We start from the raw sequence: 15,069 nt of genomic DNA on the forward strand, positions 1-15,069 counted from the left end.
AAGTGCAAAAGTAGCAGATCTACAAGCTCAAAATGTGTCTCGTTGCAGCATGTTTGAAGCTTGCGGATCTGCAACTTTTGACGCTTTCGTGTGACGCTTTGGTACAGTATATAGATTTACGAACAAATAGTTAAAATATGGAGATAGGATGTTTCTGTCTGACAGCAAACGATATCAACATGAATGCTTCTTTTTGTGTTTTTGTTTCTTGTCGGGCAGATCTTTTTTCCAAACGGGGGTGGGTGGGGTGTTCCAATGTAGTTGTTATTTAGTCACACGTTTTTGTCATTGTTGGTTTTATTGGTATTTATAAAAACCCCAAAACTGAACTACTTTAATAATGACTTTAACTGCTTTTGTTGTGATCGAGTATATCTCTTATATCTGCTACTTTTGCACAGCACTGTTTTACAACAGGACATTATTTTTTTTATATATATATATACATTATTTTTATTCTTGAGTTTTTGGTGAACAGATCGTGTTGAGCAGCACAGTTCAATACTTCAATTGTTACATTTCAAGTATTTACACTCATTATCTTACAAGCCATCCAGTTCTAGAGAATTATTCACGAGACACAAAAAAAAGCAACCGCCACAAGTTGAAATAATTATGGAGATACAAGTTGTCTGTCTGACGACGACGACGGGCTCCATTGCTCTGGTGGCAGCTCAGCTTGTGACAGCACTATTGGGAGAGAGATTATGAAACAAACAGAGTAGTTTGGGTTTGCTGGCCCCTCCATCTCCACAATCCCTCTTTATTTGTTCACCCGTGACACTCAGAAAGATGGGAGGAGAGAGGGAGCCCATGCGTCGGAGATGGGAAGCCATCGCTCGTATCGCCGCTGCCGGGGCGGAAAGCTTGTATGTCCAAAATGGTCACTTTTTTCCCCGGAAATGATGATAAAACAAAAACAAAGTGTTCCATGTAGTTATTATGTTGTCTCAAGCTCTTGGTAATATGTGTCATTATTGTGATTCAGTGTTTATACAAAGCAAGGACACACTTTCAGTTTAACATTTTTTTTCTAAAAGAACAAAAACACCACGGAATATGGAGATAATGTACGAGCTTTCCACCCGACACTTCACAGCGTTTCTGCCCAGTGATGCGTCTCCTCCCTGGCCACGTGCACGTCCTCTCCGCGTGTGTGTGTTCCTCTCCACGTCTGTCAGAATGTGTCTTCAGTCTGCGGCTGACTCGTATACCACTCTTCAATTCAGCGGAAATGAACGGGCCCGGTGGCTGGCTTGTCGCAAGCCGTGACACCGGCGCTGATTGAACATGGTCTGCGTCTCACAGGAGAGGTCCCTGTTGTTGGCACAAGTTATTAACCCACCGTGCAAGAGAGCCTTGTTTACTGTGTCACTGTAACGACATTGGGAAAAATGGAGAGAAAACACAAACCCTTGTGCCGTTGTCGAAAACGAAATCTAGAGGAGTCCTATTTTAGGGACATCGTCAAAGAATATGAAGGAGTTTTTTGTGCGCCGACAAAAATGAAAGCCTGGGCATCGAGGCTAGATATAGATTGGTTCAGTGATGGAATGTGATGTGGAAAATGTCATTGATCTCATTTTCAAATCAAAAATAGATTTGATTATTTATATTTTGTAAAGAAATTAAGTTTAATTGACTGCTGCAGCGCTAAGGCTGTGCTCGAGCGGTCGAACACGCTCTCAGCAAAAGCCCATTGTTTGAGGATAGTAAAGTGGTACCATTTAAACTCTATATCGTTGCTGTCGGGCAGAAACCTCCTATCCTTTTTTTTTACCTTTTTTGTAAATTACACTACTTGATCACACTACTGTCACACAAACGCATCAAAAGTAGCAGATCCACAAGCTCGAATCGCGGTGAGAAAGACGCAGTATGAGCTTGTAGATCTGCTACTTTTGCTGTTTTTTCATTTGAATCCTGAAAAGTAACGGTTTTAGACATAAGGGGGTTTCCACACGAGACGATACACTGTTTGTTGACATGGTTCTATACTAGGTCCCCTCTTGTTTCCTACACTAAATATCTCTATTTATTTATTTTATTCCGAAATTTCACCAGGGAATAAGCCCCCGAAAACACCTGATCTGCAAAGCTCACATTTCACGTCTCATTAATTTGAGATATGGCGAGTGACGTTCCATTGCCATGGAAACCAAAACACTGTTCAAAGTACACACTTAAAAAGAAATTGCTTGCGCCCCCCTTGAAGGCAGACTCTCCTGTCTGCCGCTAATTCAAAAACGAGCCCCCGTCGCGTCGCTTCTGCTCAACTCTGCAAAGCCCTGAAAAGACCCCCAAAATATTGAATTATTTTGCAATGTTTGTGCATGTGGTCAACACACACACGCACACACACACACACACACACACACACACACACAGTATTATGCTTGCAACAAATCCCGTTTGATATCAGCCAGAATCCGGTCTATCCCACTCTTTGGCTTCAGTTTCTTGTCTCTAAAGTCTCTTATCTATACGAAGCAATAACTGGCTCAAAATCTGCCAAAACGGGAACCGTGCGTGTCCTCCACAGAAGAAGCACACGTTCGATGCCGGGCAATGGTGCCTCTTGCCCGACAAACACAAATCTCTCATGCGTGATAATCTGTGATTAAGCACACCTGAAATCATTTGGCAGACAGACACACCCACCAAGTGGCCTACTACTGTCTGTAGAGTTGCAGCTGATAAGCCACAATGTGAAACAGTTTTTTATTTGTTTGTTTTTAGAAAGTTCACAAACACCCCGCCCGGTTCAATTTCATAAAGATCATCACATTAGTGCTCAAAAGTAGCACAAGTAATCCCAGGATCTCTAACGGCAGACACTCTACACTTTGCCATTTATATGCTAATTTCATTGTTTAGCCCATTCTGACCGGGCACCCATTTTGGTGTCAGCATCATGTTATGCTTTAGCTATTTAAAAATAGCAGATCTACAAGCTCATATCGCGCCACCGAGTGGCGCGATACGAGCTTGTAGGTCTGCTATTTTTGAAAAATCAAAGAGCGACTGACATTTTTAGAATCTGATCTCAGGTCAGAATGGGTTCATCAGACCAGTGTGTGTCCGGCGGAAACCTCGTATGAATCTGATCTCAGGTCAGAATGGGTTATCTTTCATCGCTCGCAGCGAGCTCCGTAATTGTAAACACACTTCCACGGTGAACCCCACGCTGTGTTCGTGTGGGCGTCCGATGCCTTGCACATTTGGAGGGGCTGCTGTCGGGCAGAAACCTCGTATCACTTTCAACAGGACGGGAACCCCTTTTTGATGTTTTTACCATTATTTTTACACTTTAGCTGTTGAAAAATAGCAGGTCTACATGCTCATAGCATGACACGGAGTGCCGCGCTATACGAGCTTGAAGATCTGCTATTTTTTCGGAGCGAACATTTTTAATTTTAACTCAAATATTTTCTTCTGGGGAGTCCGTGGAACAACATTTTTCAGATGTGGTTCCGTGGCCAAATACAGATGGTTAGTTTTCAGAAAACTGTTTTAGAAGCCATTTTTTGTATCGGCCTCGGGTCTAAATGGGTTAATGTTATCTTCTGTTTTATTATTATCATAATTTTTATCGATGATGTACTGTACATTGTTGAACAGAAAATCTATTTTCGCTGGAAACGAAAGTGGTGTCTGAGGGTGAGGGTTGTATTAATATTTAACCAGTAATTAAGGCATGAACAACTAAATCGTAATTTCATTGTTCCTTTTCCTGAAAAGTTGTGAACATACAAGGTTTTCACCTGACAGAGACGATATGAACTTCAATGTATATGCGTTTCTCTCTCTGCCTTTTTCTTTAATTCTTTCTATTTATTTTTCTTGTTCCATTACTCTCTCTGGCTGTCTGGTAATCTCCCTGGTTTGTTTGAATCACTCAAGGAGCCTTGTTTGAGCTGCAAGGAGTTGATATATAATATTAAAAGCTGTAAATTAAAGTCAAACGAGGGATTATGATCGCCTTGCAAAGCTGCGAGAACATCCGGAATTCCATCTCGGGAAGTCCAATAAATCCTACTTATCCAACTCATATTTCCTATGATAATTTCTATGATTTGTACGTGCTTCTTACTACTGCGCTGTGGAAACTCATGGTAGGTAGGTAGGTAGGTAGATAGATATCAAGATTTATTTATTTCATACATTAACACCATCCTAAATCATACTACAGCGTCACACAAAAGCATCAAAAGTAGCAGTGGGGGGTGTCATGTCTTAATAACCCATTCTGAACGGGAACCCATTTTGGTGTTAGCATCATGTTATGCTTGAGCTATTGAAAAATAGCAGATCTACAAGCTCATAGCGCGCCACCGAGTGGCGCGCTACGAGCTTGTAGGTCTGCTATTTTTTTTTTTATCGAAGAACGACTGACATTTTTTAGAATATGATCTCGGGTCAGAATGGGTTAATCAGACCAGTGTGTGTCCAGTGGAAACCTCGTATGAATCTGATCTCAGGTCAGACAGAATGGGTTAACTACTTCGCTACTGGTGCCCAAGGATTTTACAAATATTTACTGTACAAAAAAAAAATGAATTCCGCAAACTGGAGAGCTGAGAACCAGTGTGCGGACTTAATTGTTTTTCACTGTTGATCTGCCGTTCACCCAGCACCTGGACTTTGATTAGGATATGCATGCACTATATCTTTTATAGTATTTACAAGATCTTGTGACTTGATATTAACTACATTGGGTCAATTTGTTCTCTCCATTTCCCGAAAAGTAAGGGTTTTGGACTGTATAAGGTTTCTGCCCAACGGCGAGGCTACAGTTCCTTTAGGTTTATTGATATTTGCCCAGAGGCAGAGCCAGCCATTAGCTTTAAAGTGGCAGCTTCTGGACCACACGCTGTAGAAATTTGAAAGGATTCCAAGATCATGGGCATCTTTGAGAGCATCGTAAAAACTGCACTCTACACTCTAGGAAAGCGTGTCACAACCACTTGACGCACAGAAGTGTGCGCTCGCACACACACAACACACACACACACACACACTTTACAGCAGAATAGCCAGTCTACAAGCTAACTACGTGTCGCACTGCGATGCCGTGTGAGCTTGTGGATTTACATTGTACTGTTCTCCACCTCGGCCTGATCCTCACAAATCTATTTCTCATATTCTACTATAGTCACAGGAACTACAAACGCGCGCACACACACGTCGATACTCTCACCCCCTCTAATATAAATACAGTAGCGTGTCTGCGCTGCTCTGGCCTGCGCTGAGAAATTCTCGTGGACAAATTAGAAAGTGAACTCCTCGCTGCTTCTCAAATGTCATTGGCCACGCTATCAGGGAATGGCATTGATTTTGTGTTTGAAATGTCAACTCCAAAGCCCTGAAGCTATTGGCACTTCATTTTAGCCGGTGAAAGTGGATCGCCACTGTGGCGAAGCAGGCTTTTGTGATCGGAAGAGGAGCGGGTAGGATCCAGTTAACATCTAAAACCACTTTTGTTTTTGCATGCGTCCGCTCAGTTCTGATTTTAACTTTAAGGAATTGGACGTTGAGAACAGTGGTTGTCAGCCTTTTTTTGGATCAGGGCATCTGTGGTCCACCAATCAAACCACTTACAGTAGCGCAGCAACTGAATGGCTGCGGCCTAATACATATCATTTTGAGGGTCCTTGACATGAAAAACAACCACTGATATCTAGATATAAAAACTGTCAGGGTTTAGAAGACATTTTTATAATCGGCCTCAGGTCTTAATCCATTCAGAACGGGAACCCCTTTTGGTGTTTTAAGCATTGTTATACTTTAGCTATTGGAAAATAGCAGATCTACAAGCTCATAGCGCGGCACCAAGTGCTGCGCTATGAGCTTGTAGATCTGTTTTTTTGTGAAAAATCGTGATAATGTGGCGCAAATCTTTGAATATATGTTCTTTCAGAGCGAACGTTTTTAACTAAAGTTTTTGCTTCTGGGAGCGCCCCAGGAACAACATATTTTCAGATGGGGGGTCGGCGGCTAAATTACATATATTTTTGGTGGTCCTTGACTTGAAAATGTTTGAGAACCAACTGACATACAGTAGAAACATGAGGTTTTTCAGACAACTGTCAGCATTTGGAAGACATTTGTAGAATCGTCCTCGGGTCTAAATGAGTTAATGTTTTAATAAGGTAATCAGTCAATCACTCAATCAATCTCAAAACTCAAAAAATGGTTTGATATAAATAAGCTCTCGCTGAATTTGGAAAAAACTAAGTTCATGGTTTTTGGAAATAGGAAAAAGGATGACCAGGTGGAAGTAGTCATAGATGGAGTGGCCATCGCAAGAGTATCAGAATTTCGGTTCTTAGGTGTAATAATGGATGACAAATTAACATGGAAATCCCATATAGCGCATGTTAAGAAAAAGATCTCGAAGAGCATCTTTATTTTAAACAAAGTGAAGCATGTGCTAGCAAAAGAAGCAATGCGAATATTATATTTTTCACTAATTTCTCCATATCTTAGTTATTGTGCTGAAGTGTGGGGGAATACGTACATGACTACCACAAAACCATTATACTTATTACAGAAGAGAGCAGTATGAATCATGCACAAAGTGCATTATAGAGAGCACACAAATGGTCTATTTATAAAATCGAGGGTATTGAAACTTGAACATGTCGTGAAGCTACAAACCTTATTAATTATGTTCAGGGCAAAAAGCTAAACATTACCAGTTAATTTACAACAGCTATTTGAACCTAGTTCAGAAAGTGGGGATAGTAGGAGGAAATTTGACTTTAAACATAAAGTTGCACGGACCACTCAAAGACTGATGTGTCCTTCGATAACAGGAATACGGAATTCTCTGGATGACAATTTAAAGGGTTGTACAAATATTATAAAATAAATTACAAAAATCTAATATTTAGGCAATATGAAGCCGACGAATAGGTTAGCTATTCTTTTTTGCACGTGTCATTGCTCAACTTCTTGCTTGTTTTGTCTTACTCTTTTGTTTTTTGTTGTTTTATTTTGTTTTTGTTTGTTTTGTTTAGATGTGTATGAGCCAATCATTAAAGTAAAAACTAACTTGAGTGAAAAGGGGGCAGGTACTTTATTTATTTTTATTTATTTATTCAGATAATTTATTCTTCTTCCTGCTCCTTTTCGTCATGGGTGTATCAGATAGGTATGAAAAACAAATGAAGTATGTAAGACAAATGAATCATCTATTATGATTTGTACTGTATTGTGATACTCCATGTGCGAAATAAAATGAAATGAAAATCTCCCTGCAGGCTCCAGATGCTGGAGGCCATCTGCAAGCACTGGGAGGGCCCCATCAGCCTGGCCCTCTACCTGTCGGACGCCGAGGCGCAGCAGTTCCTGCGCTACGCGCAGGGCTCCGAGGTGCTGATGTCGCGCGGCAACGTGGGCTACCACGTCGTGTACAAGGAGGGCCAGTTCTACCCCGTCAACCTGCTGCGCAACGTGGCCATGCGGCAGGTCAACACGCCCTACATGTTCCTCTCCGACATCGACTTCCTCCCCATGTATGGCCTCTACGAGTACCTCAGGTAGGACACATAACCCATTCTGACCTGAGATCGGATTCATACGAGGTTTCCGCCGGACACACACTGGTCTGATTAACCCATTCTGACCTGAGATCAGATTCTAAAAAAATGCTTCGATTTTTCAAAAATAGCAGACCTACAAGCTCGTATCGCGCCACTCGGTGGCGCGATATGAGCTTGTAGATCTGCTATTTTTCAATAGCTAAAGCACAACGTGATGCCGACACCAAAATGGGTGCCCGGTCAGAATGGGATAAACAGTGCAAGTTGAGATGTACTCGGCTATACGGGGGTCTGCTCTGTGCTTGGTCTGCTCTTTTGTCCCTTTACCAAACCTATTCGCCGAGAATATCCGATCTACCCGCTTGTACGTTGACTATTTTTGTCAAATGTTGTTTTGGCCTCCTGTGGCCCAGCCTTTTTGATATATATATTTTTAGTTAGTTTTCGTCATAGTCTTTTGAATAAAATTCCTTTTAGTTTTTGTCTAGTTTTAGTACAATACAGTTAATTTTGTCAACTAAAATGTATTTTGGCAGGCCTTGATGGCATCGCAATGCCTGATTTTACACTTGTTGCATGCTGAAAATAGCCGATCTACAAGCTCTGCTATTTTCAGTGCAACCAAACTTGTCTTTTAGTTTGACTGGATCTCTTCTCTTCTCGTCAACTCCCTTACATTTTAGTCTGGTTTTCATCAGTAAATATATTGAATCTTAGTTTTAAGACTTTTTTGCTTGAGTTTTCGTCAGTGAAAAAAGGCAGTCGATAGTTTTTTCGTCATAGTTTTAATCGACTGAATCAACATTGATGTGATGTCATGTGGCTCAGCCACATGTTTGGCACGTCATCATTGTAGCTCATGAAGTTCTCTGACTCCACTATGGCGTTCATTGGCCAAGGTTAATGCTTTTGGTCTCGCATGACTTAAAATATGAGTGAGCTCAACTTCACGTGTGTGTGTGTGTGTGTGTGTGTGTGTGGGTGTGTGTGTGTGTGTGTGTGTGTGTGTGTGTGTGTGTGTGTGTGTGTGTGTGTGTGTGTGTGTGTGTGTGTAGGAAGTCAGTGGTACAGCTGGACATGTCTAACACGAAGAAGGCTCTGGTGGTCCCGGCCTTTGAGACCCTGCGCTACCGTCTGTCTTATCCCAAGTCCAAGGCCGAGCTCCTCTCCCAGCTGGACATGGGCACGCTATTCACCTTCAGGTGATTAATCCCTCACATTGAATGAACCATAACGTTTTTCCAAGGACCCCCAAATAGGGGTGCACGATTATGAAATGATGACCGATATCCGATCTCCGATTATTTGCAGTCATATCTGCCGATAGCCCTAGGGGCTTGGCCCAAAAGCCTGTTAACCCATTCTGACCTGAGATCAGATTCATTCGAGGTTTCCACTGGACACACACTGGTCTGATTGACCCATTCTGACCTGAGATCAGATTCTAAAAAATGTCAGTCGTTCTTCGATTATTCAAAAATAGCAGACCTACAAGCTCGTATCGCGCCACTCGGTGTCGCGATATGAGCTTGTAGATCTGCTATTTTTCAATAGCTAAAGCATAACATGATGCTAACACCAAAATGGGTGCCCGTTCAGAATGGGTTAATAAAGTATTCAATCAATCAATAAATAGCATAATACTTTTCAAAGTGGCTGTTTTCACAACTGAATGACAACTCAATGAGATGAGTACACAAATTAAATTAAACTTTGATTTATTATGGCATTTTTATGGCTAATTCTGATTATGCTACCGATTAATCTTGCATCCCCTACCCCCAAATTAATATTTATACGGCATGTCTGCAGACCCACATCTGAAAGTATTTTGTGCGATACGAGATTTGTTCGGTGGAAATGTTTCAAAAACATAACAAGATGTTCGCATTTTTCTTCTATAAAAAGAAAATAGCTGATCTACAAGCTCACGACGTGTTGCATTGAGCTCGTAGATCTGCTCTTTTCAATTAGCCTATGTGGGTTTAAACTGGATACACTGCTTTTTGATGTCCCGTTAAGGGCCCTTGGCGGTCCTCAGACCCCTCTTTGAGAACCACTGGGATAAACCACCCGTCATTAAATTGTTGAATATAATATTATGATTCTAGTGACGCTGCAGTAGGAGTTTATATTGGATGCAACAGCTTTTTGTGGTGGTAAAAGATGCAGCTAATCAATAAAGAGAAAAAATGCCTTGGGAAAATGAAAGGAGAAAAAAAAAAACTATTACCATGAGCAGAATAGGTTTTTTTTTCCCCCCATCAAAATGTAATTTCTCAGAAGCACTAAAGGTAAGTAAGCTTAAATGAAAAACACAATCCAGTACTTTGTGGGTGTTCTCCTCGTGTATAATGTAGAGCCTTGGGTAACAAAAACTAATATTGCTTTTTTTGTTTGTTTTTATATGTATATTTATATATAATCTATAAAAAAGGCCTGAAGGTGGAACTACAAAATTAACTGTCCCAAAACCATGCGTTCTGTTTACTGTAGCGTGGGCAAGGTAGCTGAAAGAACCAAAACTCATAACAAAAGTTTATACTTTGCGCATACTGTAGGCATATTATGTGACTCTTTTTGATACAGATACAGTCTCCAGGAGAGGAGAAAAACAGATTTTATTTTATTTTATGCAAATGAGTTAATATCACAGGCAGACTCTTCACATACTAGAGCATGTCTGGAATAAATGTCAGAGCTGAAATTGACATGTAAATATGAAATAAAGGCTTAAACATGTAGCTAGGTGTAATGTTGGAGTCCTTGGAACCTTTCAAGCCTGTTTTCTCAACTCGCTGCTTCTCTGCAAGACATTGCTCTATAAGCCATATCTCCAAAACTGGTGGGTCAAACTGAACAACCAATATGACAATTTGAAGCTATGGTTCCCTGCTTTCATATAGAAACTATAGAAAGATACGCACATCACTTCATGGAGGTGCTGGGTTCAAAAAGTATCTTTTGGAGCATACGAGTGTGCGGGTTCCCTTCTCTTTTCCCTGCTTTCATATGAAATGAAAACAAAATCAATGACTTAACCCATTCTGAACGGGCACCCATTTTGGTGTCAGCATCATGTTATGCTTTAGCTATTGAAAAATAGCAGATCTACAAGCTCATATCGCGCCACCGAGTGGCGCGATACGAGCTTGTAGGTCTGCCATTTTTGAAAAATCGAAGAACGACTGACATTTTTAGAATCTGATCTCAGGTCAGAATGGGTTCATCAGACCAGTGTGTTGTCCAGTGGAAACCTCGTATGAATCTGATCTCAGGTCAGAATGGGTTAATCAGAAGCGGTCACAGATTATGTAGCTTGAAGAATCGAAACTGATGTCAATGCCGTGTGCAGGTACCACGTGTGGACGAAGGGGCACGCGCCCACCAACTTCGCCAAGTGGAGGACGGCCACCACGCCCTACAGGGTGCAGTGGGAGGCCGACTTTGAGCCGTACGTCATGGTGCGCCGGGACAGCCCCGAGTACGACCGGCGCTTTGTGGGCTTCGGCTGGAACAAAGTGGCTCACATCATGGAGCTGGACGCGCAGGTATGCAGGCCACTCACACCCTCACACCTCCGCTTTTAGGGCCATTGCCATTGCCAAGTTTTAAGTTGACGATTAGGTTGTCGCACAAATAATTGCGATTAACGATTTAATTGTGGGGGTTTTTTTTGCCATTGAACATTGGAACTTGGATATTTTGATTGCCTTTAAGGCTTCGTAATAAAAACAATGCACAGGGCAGATATGACAAGTATTTTAAATGTACAAAGAAATTACTTACAGTACATATTTAATCGTCAAAATGACCCGTTTAATGTCACAAAATGACCTGTTGTAAAAGATCTGCTATGTCTGATGATTATGCAAAAATGTTGTGATTATCTCACATTATTGCGATCTATGTAAATTAGCTTTATTACTCTGATGCAGTTGTCGCCTCTTAACCAGAACATGGATACTTTATTAACAAGTCTGTAACAGTACAGGTAGTACAGTCAAAGGTTATGCTGAAAGGATAACGCAAAACGACCCTGGGGGCTTGTTTCCATTGTGGTCCAATGCATAGAACACAATCCAATACATATTGGAAGATGTTTGGTACAGTACAGATGCACTGTACCAAACATCTTTTGCACAGATGAACTGAAACACAAGTGATCGCTGAATTGCACTGTTTTTAGGTAGACTATACAGTACGTACTTATTCTAGGATTCTATGTTTTTTTTTCCCTGTCTTATTTGTCGTATTTACAGTCCCTATTCTGGGCATGCCATAATGATTGTCAAAATAGTCAAACATTCTGTTAAAATAGCCAATCTACACAAGGAGGGGACCCTGGGGGATCCCTGTCAACAATACGGTTTTAAGGGGTTTTAAGTCATACTTTTGGAAGAGAGTTGATTTTCTTTTCACACATTAATGATTGTTCCTCCTAATTGGATTAGACCTTAGAAGTAAGAGCAGCATTTATTCTAAATGGAGTGGGTGCTCCCATTATGAAGAAGGATTTGGGGCATCCATTGTGTTCTTCAGAGCAAAATGAAACTACTTCATTTTAGTTAAATTATAATAACAATCATTTAAAAAAAATGAAATGTTAGAAAAAGGCGTTTATAAAACAGCATTGCTGTGTTTAGGTGCCTGTTGATAAAACGTTCTACGTACAACTGCAAAATGTTTATTAGTTGAAGAATATTGATAAATTGTATGTGAAAAGTGATTTGGGGTTTATTCTGCTTGTTGCTAATGGCTGGTTAAACTAGACATTAACATGTAATTGCCATAAAAGCAATTAGTAGAAACACTTTTTTTTTAAAGTCATGGCTAGTATTTACAATTTGTGACAAGAAGAATGCATGACATTAGATCTTAATAACTTACCTGCAATACTTATTAGTAATTCTGCTTACTACACTACTAACACAGCCATACCTTGGTAGGGTAGGGCAGAACACAATAGAATGGCCTCTGTGTGTGTGTCTTGCTGTCCTGGTCAAAGCCAGTCACTTGTGGAGAAGCAAGCACTCAGTTGAGTAATTCAACATAATTATGTCTCAGGGTTCAGGTAGATACAGTCCATAGAAAATAATACCAGCACTCACGTTATATCGAGTAGGATTCTTGTTTCCAACAAGAATCCTATTTGATATAACGCGAGTGCTGGTATTATTTTCTATGGACCAAAGCCAGTCACTGTCAGGTGAAAAGAAGCTTAGGCCAGTGTTTATTTTGACAGAAATCGTTTGTTCGTTTGTTCGTTCATTCAAAATAGTCTATTGAATAAAAAAATAGTTTTGTCACCTGAAAAGTTAGCGTTTTAGTCTAGTTTTAGTCTACTAAATCATCAGTTGATTAAAATGTATTCTGGGGAATTGGCAGTGACTAAATTGGAGACGAAAATGGTGAGAACAAACAAGTAAATAAATACATGGTTTCAGACTCTTGGGTAATAACATTATGCACTTCCAGTGACATAATTGACCAGAGAAAGGGCTATTGGTTAGCTAACTGGCTAGCCTAGTCCAACAGGGCTCTATAGTAGGGCCCCTCCTGTCTTCGCTCCGCACGAATGTACCGAAAATATCAGTATATGTATATCCCTTCTCTCACAGGAGTACGAGTTTGTGGTCCTCCCCAACGCGTACATGATCCACATGCCGCACGCGCCCAGCTTCGACATCACCAAGTTCCGCTCCAACAAGCAGTACCGCGTCTGCCTCAAGACCCTCAAGGAGGAGTTCCAGCAGAACATGTCGAGGCGCTACGGCTTCGCCGCCCTCAAGTACATGACGGCCGACAACAACAGCTAGCCACCACTGCAGACCCTTCCAGACCTGGCCCCGGACTACTGACAAGCCCCCCATGTGGGGCTGGGGAGAGGAGGGACTACACACAATCCCCCTCCCCTGTGGGGCTGGGGAGAGGAGGGACTACAGACAATCCCCCTCCCCTGTGGGGCTGGGGAGAGGAGGGACTACAGACAATCCCCCTCCCCTGTGGGGCTGGGGAGAGGAGGGACTACAGACAATCCCCCTCCCCTGTAGGACTGGGGGGAGGATGGACTACACACAATCCCCCTCCCCTGTAGGGCTGGGGAGAGGATGGACTACACACAATCCCCCTCCCCTGTGGGGCTGGGGGGAGGATGGACTACACACAATCCCCCTCCCCTGTAGGACTGGGGGGAGGATGGACTACACACAATCCCCCTCCCCTGTAGGGCTGGGGAGAGGAGGGACTACAGACAATCCCCCTCCCCTGTAGGTTCTGGGGAGAGGAGGGACTACACACAATCCCCCTCTCCTGTAGGACTGGGGGGAGGATGGACTACACACAATCCCCCTCCCCTGTGGGGCTGGGGAGAGGAGGGACTACAGACAATCCCCCTCCCCTGTAGGACTGGGGGGAGGATGGACTACACACAATCCCCCTCCCCTGTGGGGCTGGGGAGAGGAGGGACTACAGACAATCCCCCCCCCCCCCCTCCCCTTGTGGGGCTTGGTAGAGGAGGGCTACCGGGGTCACACATAGCCCGCATCCGGACGTCTGGGGGTATTCTGTATTATTATTATTATACTTGCAGTGTGTGAGACTGGAGCTCCTCAGACTCTCATGCGATCGTTGAACCTCCTCGGCATGAACCAGGGGGGAAAGCAGCACGTGTCCAAACGTTGCTCCCACCCTCCGCCTCCTCCACTGGGGGACGGGGGAGGGGAGACTGGAAGACGTGCTCGTTCCAGCCAGGCCGACATCATCTATCTCTGCCTGGGTGTTGAGGTTTTGAAAGCCGCAAAAGATGACATGTTTCACCGCTTCTTTTTAGAATGACTTGGGCTTGCGCCCAGGCCGGCTTTTTTGTGCCCAAGGGCTGCTGACAAAATAACAATAGAAAAAAAAAAAAAGAACAGCAGCAGGCAGAGAGTGGCGGACTGGCTGCTGCCTCGGAAAGCAGACTTTTCATTGCCTTGCCATATTTGTAAGACCAGCAACTGAGGCTCCGCTGCTGTATTTGTGGGCTAACTGTAAGTGCGTGTTTCTGTGTGTGTGAGTGTGAGAGACAGAGAGAAACGGAGACCGAAGGGGTGTGTGTGTGTGTGTGTGTGTGTGTGTGTGTGTGCGTGTGTGTGTGTGTGTGTGTGCGTGTGTGTGCGTGTGTGTGTGTGCGTGTGTGTGTGTGTGTGTTTTAGGGGGAAACCGAGAATGAAGCTTTTGAAGCTACGTGGGGCTTACATTTCTGTTTGCACGCTTCAATCAAAAAAGAAATAACGGCAGCCATATTGACTTGACTGACCGCACACCCAGATTCACTTTCACAAAACCTAAATGCAAATTCGGAAGCACTGAGATAAGACAAAAAGCGGCAGTGTACACGAGTAAACGCGTCCGTGCGCATTTCGGACGTCTCATTCCAATTGAGTGACACATACCGAGATATACGGGGCGAGACGGCCTCCCCGCCGTTAAATGTGTTTCTTAGCCGATGCCAATCGGAAACCATTCTCACTGGCGTCGC

General features: G+C 42.8%; 1 protein-coding gene across 2 annotated transcripts in view; it reads left to right on the forward strand.

Moving 5' to 3' along the window:
* The window catches only part of large1 (LARGE xylosyl- and glucuronyltransferase 1), a 126,584-nt gene extending 112,123 nt beyond the window's left edge, over positions 1–14,461 (forward strand). For both annotated transcript variants that reach the window (XM_083757863.1, XM_083757864.1), the window contains exons 12-15: positions 7,266–7,544; positions 8,603–8,749; positions 10,903–11,098; positions 13,169–14,461. In XM_083757863.1, the coding sequence (XP_083613989.1) occupies positions 7,266–7,544; positions 8,603–8,749; positions 10,903–11,098; positions 13,169–13,366 (820 nt within the window). In that variant the 3' untranslated portion in view covers positions 13,367–14,461. The remainder of the gene's footprint in view (positions 1–7,265; positions 7,545–8,602; positions 8,750–10,902; positions 11,099–13,168) is intronic.
* Positions 14,462–15,069: the final 608 nt, after the last annotated feature.

Source organism: Protomyctophum parallelum (assembly GCF_964188405.1).
Source record: "Protomyctophum parallelum genome assembly, chromosome: 22".
Taxonomy (NCBI): domain Eukaryota; kingdom Metazoa; phylum Chordata; class Actinopteri; order Myctophiformes; family Myctophidae; genus Protomyctophum; species Protomyctophum parallelum.